General features: G+C 37.7%; 1 protein-coding gene across 2 annotated transcripts in view; it reads left to right on the top strand.

The window, feature by feature from the left end:
- The window catches only part of Rab5a (RAB5A, member RAS oncogene family), a 29,118-nt gene continuing 20,668 nt past the window's right edge, over positions 1-8,450 (top strand). Inside the window, exons 1-2 of one of the 2 annotated variants that reach the window (XM_078038307.1) lie at positions 1-376; positions 3,325-3,582. In XM_078038307.1, the coding sequence (XP_077894433.1) occupies positions 3,420-3,582 (163 nt within the window). In that variant the 5' untranslated portion in view covers positions 1-376; positions 3,325-3,419. The remainder of the gene's footprint in view (positions 377-3,324; positions 3,583-8,450) is intronic. The other variant, XM_005317255.5, reaches the window with a different exon arrangement.

The following is an 8,450-nucleotide window of genomic DNA, read 5'->3' as shown; positions in this document are numbered from 1 at the left end:
GGGTCGGTGCTGGGCGGCGGAAGTGGCTCCAGCGCCGGGACCTGAGTGTTTGTGTTTTGGTTTGTGAAGGAGCCGGCGGCCGGCCTGAGGGGAGGAGGCGGAGGAGGGAGGAGGAGGAAGAATCAGTCGGAACTCGAGCGCCGGCAGCGGTGGCGGAGGAGGAGGAGAAAGGAAGGAGGAAGGCGGAGCGGAGAGAGGCGGAGACGGAGCCCGACAGGGGCGGCACCACGGCTCCAGCTCCTCACCGTCCAGTGTGAGGGGAGCGGCGCGAGGAGGAGACGCCGCCGCAGCCACAGCCTCATTCGTCCTTCGGGCCACGCCTGGGCCTTAACACCAGGAAGCTGCGGCCCCGCGGCTTCGCGTGGCGCGGTCTCAGGTAACCAAGCCGCCCCTCCCCCTGCGCAGAGCGGCCCGGGACCCCAGGTTATCCGCGGTCTCCAGCCTGTCCGCGGCCCTGCGCGCTCTGAGCCTCCAGCCCCTCCTCCCTCTCGCGCATCATCCCTCTGGACCAGAGAGCTATTGAACCCGGCGCCTTGTCCTGCCAGTTCTGGTGACTCATCCCTCAAGGAGCTCCAAAGACAGAGATTTGGGGACTAGCTCAGGGAGCGACGGGTGTCACCCTCTTCCCTTCTCAAGATGGCGCCGTGGAAAGAGTCCTGGAGGCCGCGGTTCCGCCGGGCCCCTGCCTTGGCAGTCCGAAGGGTCGCAGTGAAAGCTAGGTCAGGGGAGGATAGAAAGGCCACCGAAGGGGCTGGTGCGTGTCGTTCGCGCCAGCCAGCCGGGCTTGGCTCTCAGCTACTCAGGTGGTCTCCAGACGGGAGCCGGGGCCTACAGCAGGTGTGGATTTGGGGAGCTCCGCCTACCTGCGACTTCCAAAGACGGGTAATGGAAGCGATGGGAGGCTGGTCAAAATAAACTGGTCCGAGACTTTTTTCGTATCTTAGGGGAGTTGGTGAACCGCGGCTTTAAGGAAATTCAAGACAATTGGGCCTCTGAACTCCCTCAGCGGGCAGAAACCATGAAACTTGCTCTAATATTCTCTTCTCTGGAAGCAGGTTACCTCCCTGAGACTTCCAGGCCTTTTAAACTCTGAACGTCATAGTTCACATACTTAGTTTTTGTCTCGCTGAAATGGAATCAGCTTGCCTTTTACCTAATACGAAAAAGCTACCCAAGTGTATTTGGGAATACTCAGGACCTTCCAGAATCTCTATTCTTAACGTAAAATAGAGATAATTTGAACTGGCAGGATTGTTGCAAGAGAAGTACATAGAACAGTCTCTGCACAAATTAAATGCCCACAAAGTATTGGATTGAAGAACACCTAAAAGGACTTTTAAGTACAGAATACACGTTGGTTTTTAAAAAATTGAAATACATATTATGCAGAATCCTCCTTTTGAAGAACAAAAGTTTCAGTAGTGAGTACAAGTGATTTGATTGATTGCACATAATTTTGTGTGTGTGGTGCTGGGGATTGAAGCCAGGGCCTCCTGTGTGCTAAGCAGGCACTCCATGGAGTTAACAACTCCAGCCCTTGAATGTAATTTTTAACCTTAATGTTACAGTAACTATATAATTAAATATAGTTTGTTTTCTGCTTCAGATCCTTAGGAGTACTCGTTATTCCATAGCATTTTATTTTAAAAAGCAAAGCTAAATGAGAATTTTTTTTTATTTTTCTCTGGGAATCTCCTATTTTCCCTGAATTTTGGAAGTGTCATAGAAATTTGGAGCATGTTGTCCTTGATAAGTTTTTTACTGTTTTGTAGATTAAATTTGCAAGTGTTTAAATTGATAATATGTGTGTCTTGAGAGTTGGGTATATTTTTGCTCTGCATGACAATATTGATGTATGGGCATTGTTTTATCAAAGGGCTACTTTTAATTGCCAATTTCATAAACTGCTATATAGTAGGCAGTGTATTAGAGGTTATTTACATATATTGTCTCCTTCCGTTCTCATAACAGCTTTGCAAGTTGGGTATTATGGAAATAGAGCCTTGGAAATTTAAAAAAGTAAAAATTGGTATAGCCAAGATTTGACTCCCAAATCTGTTATATTTTTGAGGGTGAAGTGAATTGGTAGTTTTATTAATATCCTATTGGTTGGGAGCAACTTAAGCATCATATCATTTCAACTGTAAATATGTCAGCATGTATGGTAAAAGATAAGGATTCTTCAGCGCTAGCATTTGAGTATAGGTGATTTTGCTGTCTTAAGAACCAAAATCTCATGGATATTTTAATGATGAATTCATATTAAGGGTGTTTCTTATATAAAATATTTTGTGAGGAACGCAAATTTATTAGGTGGCTAAATGAAATATAGCAAGGATTTTAGGAGGGAATCATTAACTTAATGTATTTTATTAGTAAGAATATAATTAGATATGTTTATGTACACACACACACACACACACACTGGGGATTGAACCCAGGGGTGCTTATCCCTGAGCCACAATCCCCAGTCCTTTTTTTATTTTTTGAGACAGGGTCTTGCTAAGGTGCTGAGACTGGCTGTGAGCTTGGGATCCTCCTATATTAGCCTCCCAAATAACTTGAGAGTTGCTGGGCTTGTGCCACACGCCCGGCTATATTTAGATTTTCGTTAAAGGTGGGAGTGAACTATTGATTTGTGGGTAAACTGAAAGAGAATACTTCAAATATTCACTGATTTCTTTGAGATTGAAAATTAGCATTATTAGATAGAATCTGTTATTCAGGCTAGTTTTATCAACTAGGCACATAAACTTGGGAGCTTTAAAATATTTGTTGCCCTAAAATTATCATCAACTTAAGATATTTAACAGAGACCTTCCAATACTGAATTCTAAGTTGTATTGCAGAAGTTTTCCATTTATAATTTTAACCCATGTAGTCTCGCTTTAAAAACTGAACTCTTGAGTTACCTGTCAGGTTGCCTGGGTTTGAAACTCAGCTCTGTCTCACTTCTGTCATAGTTACTGTATGACCTCAGCCAAGTTACTTAACTTTTCTGTACCTTAGTTTCCTCATTTATAAGTATTGTACTTTATATTGTTCAGTGGATATGTTCTTCTAGGAAAGTTAACTTTAGAAAAAATAAAGCACTGAAAATTACAAAGTGATTTTACAAATTACAAAGTGATCAAGGTACTTGAATCTTATGCCTTTAAATTATTTATTTAAAAAGTAGTAAAATAAAGTAAATGGCATTGAATGTCCAGTTGAAGTTGTGATTATATAACAATGTGCTATGGGTAAAACTTATTAAAGTCATGAGTACTAGGCTTGCTTTGTTTCACTGATTCATATATTTAATTTATATTTGTTTCTTCACAGGTTTCTTGACCTCCAGAAAGAAAAAAAAATTGACACTTTGCATCCTGGAAGTGCATTTAGAAGTCTGAAATTAGAAACTTCTTTCAAATTTGGACATGGCTAATCGAGGAGCAACAAGACCAAATGGGCCAAACACTGGAAATAAAATATGCCAGTTCAAACTAGTACTTCTGGGAGAGTCTGCTGTTGGCAAATCAAGTCTAGTCCTTCGTTTCGTGAAAGGCCAGTTTCATGAATTTCAAGAGAGTACTATTGGGGGTGAGAGCCTCTTTTTTCCTTGCATCATTTAATTTAATCGTGCATTGACAAAAAGTATTTTGTGTTCCAAATGGGTGATTATGAATACCTAAATAGATTATTCAGGAAAGAAAAGAGCTGTTCCAGCAGACTCAGTGCTTTAAAACCAATCTTGATTTTTGCTAAGATGGCATCTTTTTATATTTTGGGTTCCTGGTTAATTACCAACATGGTTGTATTGTAGCTAAAATACAGGTATAAAAATGAGTAGAATCAAATCCCAAGTTATAATGATTGGAAGGTTTTTCAAACTAGTACTAATGCATGCTCAATTACATTGTTTTTAGAATGAATAGTAAAAGAATTAACCTTGAATTCTATGTAACAAGTATTTTTTATTTATACTAATTTATAAAATTAATTAAGTTTAAAAGCTGCTAGGATATGCATGTAAGAATCCTCTTTAAAGTGATAATAGAAGGTGAGTAATTAATGGACGGGGACATGAGAGGGAAATGGGACCTGGAAAAAAAGATGGGAGAGGAGGAAAAGGTAGAATAATCATAGTGATTGTGGTGAGGGAAATGCAAGATGCAGGACCAAAAGGAGACCAATAGAGAACAGAAGTTAATCAAACCCATAATTGTATATCAGTGAAATAAAACAGCCTTTTTTAGACCTGTTTCATCTGTGAAACAAAGCTTTAGAATCGGATGATGTCAGAGGAAATCATATGGCTATAAGATTCAAAATGTTTTACTATCCTGTATTTTTTAAACTTGTTTGTGAATATAGTTTAACCCCATTTAAGAAAGTGTTTTAGAAATACACAAAACACATATGCCCAGTGATATGAAGTAAATTCTTAGAACTTTATACGGTACTTTTAGTGGATGTTCATGAGCAAATACACTTGAGAATTTTATTCATAATATCAGACCCTTGTAGTGGGATAAATTATTGAATTTACCTCGAAAACTTTATTACACAAAGGAAACATACTAGGTAAATTGTATATCCAGTTTAAGAGATTCAGTATAATGGTGATTGTCAGCCTCTTACTTCTGTATATCCTGTGATATGCATCTGTATATGTCGTTGTAAGGTTTTATTTTTATAATTACTGAGCATCAGCAGTGTAATTCTTATCAGGAAGCTTTTATCTTGAGTTTGAAAACTTTGGCTTTTAAAGAATTTTGATACATAATATATTACATATCCTTTGCAGTATCTCTGTCTTAATAATGAAATATTATCTCTTGTGAAGGTTTAGCAGATACAACTATAGCCAGAGGAACCTGACCCATCTAATAAAAGACTTTTAAATTTAAAGACTGCTGGGTCATGTCCACCCACCCTAAACCATTTGATGTTCAGTGGTTTCCCAGAATACATAGGTGTTCTGGGTTAAACACCCTGGCTTCAGAAAGGTTGGGACTTTTTATAAACTATTCTCCCCACCTTTCACAGTGCACATGAAAAAATAAAGACTTCAATGTACATACCGAAATATATAATTGAATACCTGGGAAGTTGAAGGGCCCAAGGTGAGGTTTTTTGTTTTGTTTTAATCAAATAATCTTCTAAGTTTTTTTTTTTTCCTAATAAAGATTCAAGAAGACTATTTAAAAGAAAAATTTAACCCCATATCAGTGCATCATTAATATGTATTATCTTATGTATCTATGTTAAATTTCCATTTAATACCAATTAGATTGTGTATATTTTGTTAATGAATTTTTTATAAAGTTTAATTTCTATGTATAAAGTTTCCTTAATGTTTTCTACTATATGGATCAAGTCTGGGTATTTAAAAATAACCTCAAAAGGAATTTGCATCCAAATGTCTATTATTGGTTATTGTATTCTTTTTCAGTATGCTGATTACATATTAATTTCTTCAGGATTTGAGATAGTATCACTGTGATTACAGCTGTGGACACTAGTTTTTATGCTTTTCTTAACACTCTTTGTCCTTAGGAATTGTGGAAGATCCTAAGCATTTAAGTAATCAAAGGTTTGAACTATTTTATAATCAACCCCAAAGGCCCCAGACTTATAAGTAGTGTATATTTTTGTTTGGGCTAATGTATGGGGAAATTACTTACAAATACTTAACAAAGAGCCTAGTCAACTGTTTTGAATTTAACTGGTTTTTATTTATATATTTATTTTGTTACTTGACTACTTATCTCTAGTAATGTTAGTTCTCAAGTGTTCAAATTTTTATCTGTGTTGTGTTCTATGCTGCACTCTTGAATTTGTGGTTTCCAGATCCTTCTGTAAATTTTAAGATTCTCCTTAAAAATAACTTGAATTCTTGTTGCCTCACCATACCCTACACTCCCCTGATCTTGTAACACTTTTGATAAGGTTAGGTAGGTGGGTAGTATATATAGCAATTTAGGAAGTTCATAAGAGTTTAAAATCTGCATGATATATATGTCCTTACTGTCTGTCTAAAACTAGCCCAGAGGTTAATAAATAACATTAATGTTCCCTATTTCACAAGCATCAGCATTACCTAGGAAATTACTGAGTATAAATTCCCAAATACTGAAGGGGGTCAGCAATCCAGGTTTTAACAAGTCCTCCAGATGATTGTGATGCATGCTAAAGTTTGAGAAATTTTGCTTTATGTGTTCTGAGTAATCAGCTTTACATTTATACTAAAGTTGGTTCTTCCATAAATGGAATAATTGACTGGCCTTCCTGCCTGCCTTCTGCCTTCCCTCTTCCTGTTAAACTACGATTTTTACAGGATTTTTAAAAATTCTGTTCATGCAAATACTCTATTTTGTAAATTACAAGTATTGTATTCTGCTCACATCCCATTATCCAATATCATTTTCTGTGAAAACTCCTTCCTTCTTACCTATTTTCACTAGTCATCCATTCTTTGCTCTGTTTAGGGAATTGCATTATTTTCAGTAATCTGTACCAATGATGCTTTTTCTTTATTGCCATGAGGATTCAGTGACTGATTATATGTAAAATTAAAGGAGTTAAGTGCCTTCTTTTTAAGCTACTTACCAACAGTTAAAACCCCTGGGTAAAGTGCTGCAATTTCTACATTTAATATCCATCTAATTTCCTAAGGTCAGCATGACATGTTTTGTGTTTGTATTTTGTGGCATAGGGATTGGCATAATAGGCTAGCACTTTCCAATGAGCTACATCCCCAGCCCTTTCTATTTTATTTTGCGACAGGATCTTTCTTACTAAGTTCCCAGACTGACCTTGAATTTAGCCATCTTCCTGCCTTAGCCTTCTGAGTAGCTGGGATTTCAAGCATGTGTTCCTGCACTTCCCCAAGTTATTTTTCTTTCTTTTTTATTATTGATACCAGAGATTGAATACAAGGGTGCTTAACCACTGATCAACAGCCCCTAGTCCTCTTCTTTTTTGAGGGTTGGGGTACTAAGGATTGAACTCGGGACACTCGACCACCAAGTCACATCCCCAGCCCTATTTTATATTTTATTTAGAGACAAGGTCTCACTGAGTTGCTTATCATCTCACTTTTGCTGAGGCTGGCTTTGAACTCGAGATCCCTCTTCCTCAGCCTTCTTGGCCATTAGGATTACAGGCATGCACCACAGTGCCCAGCTTCCAGCCCTTTTTTAAAAATATTAAGAAATGGGGTCTTGGGCTGGGGATATAGCCCAGTTGATAGAGTACTTGCCTCATATGCACAAGGCCCTGGGTTCAATCCCCAGCACCAAATGGTAAGTATATGAGGTAGTAAATATGTTAATTCACTTAATTAAATTTATTTTTAACTGGTACACAATGCAATGTAATTAGCTTGATTTGAGCATTTCATAATATATGCACATATCAAAACATCCTATTATATGTCAAGTAAATATAGTTTTTGTCAATTATATCTTAATAAAGCTGGGAGGAGAGGTTTCTTTCTAAACAGAAATAAAAGCCAGCCAGAAATTTAAATTTTAGAAAGTCATGTTTTTTTCCAATAACAGAAAGCTTTCTGTTGCCTTCTCTTGTTAGTATTCAGAAAGACTTCATTTGTATATGGTATCTTTTTGCATCTGTACATTGTTAAATATTTTTGAAGCTAGGCACAGTGGTGCACGCCTATAATGCCAGCTCTTGAGAGGCTAAAGCAAGAGGATCACAAGTTTGAAGCCAGCCTCAGTAACTTAACAAGACCCCTTCTTTTTCTTTTTCCTTTTTTTTTTTTTAAATTATTTTTGTAGTTGTTGATAGACCTTTATTTTATTTATTCAAACGTGGTGCTGAGAATCGAACCTGTGGTCTCATACATGCCAGGCAAGTGCGATACTGCTGAGCCCCAGCTGCAGCCCCACAAGACCCTTTCTTAAAACTAAAAATGATTGGGATATGGCTCAGTGGTAAAGTACTTGCTATCATGAGGTTCTATGTTTGATCTAGGGAGGGAAAAAAAGGGGGTACATTTTGAGAAAGGACAGAAGACCCATAAACCAATTGCCATCATATGGGTTTTTGATCATGAGAAAAATGTTTTTAGAAAAACGTACTGTGCCTTATACACTGAGTTAAAATTTAAGAAAGTTAGTCATTTGTTCTCAAGTAAAAGAATAGTGTCTTGATTGCATGATATTTTCTTCTAGAAAGTGTATAGCTGGGATTTGATAGATTGTGTTATTTAGAGAAATTGGCAGAGTTGGTATTTCATATCAATTTGTACTACTTAATCTCCTAAAAATGGCCTTTTAAAATTTTTTTAATATTTATTTTTTAGTTTGTCGGTAGACACATCTTTATTTTTTATGTGGTGCTGAGGATTGAACCCAGCGCCCCATGCATGCCAGGCGAGAGCACTACCACTTACAAGTTCAAGGCCAGACTGTTTCAAAAATAAAAGGTTTGAAATGTGGCTC

This window comes from Ictidomys tridecemlineatus, chromosome 2, assembly GCF_052094955.1.
Source record: "Ictidomys tridecemlineatus isolate mIctTri1 chromosome 2, mIctTri1.hap1, whole genome shotgun sequence".
Lineage (NCBI taxonomy): Eukaryota > Metazoa > Chordata > Mammalia > Rodentia > Sciuridae > Ictidomys > Ictidomys tridecemlineatus.
This window is presented reverse-complemented; position numbering and strand designations above follow the sequence as displayed.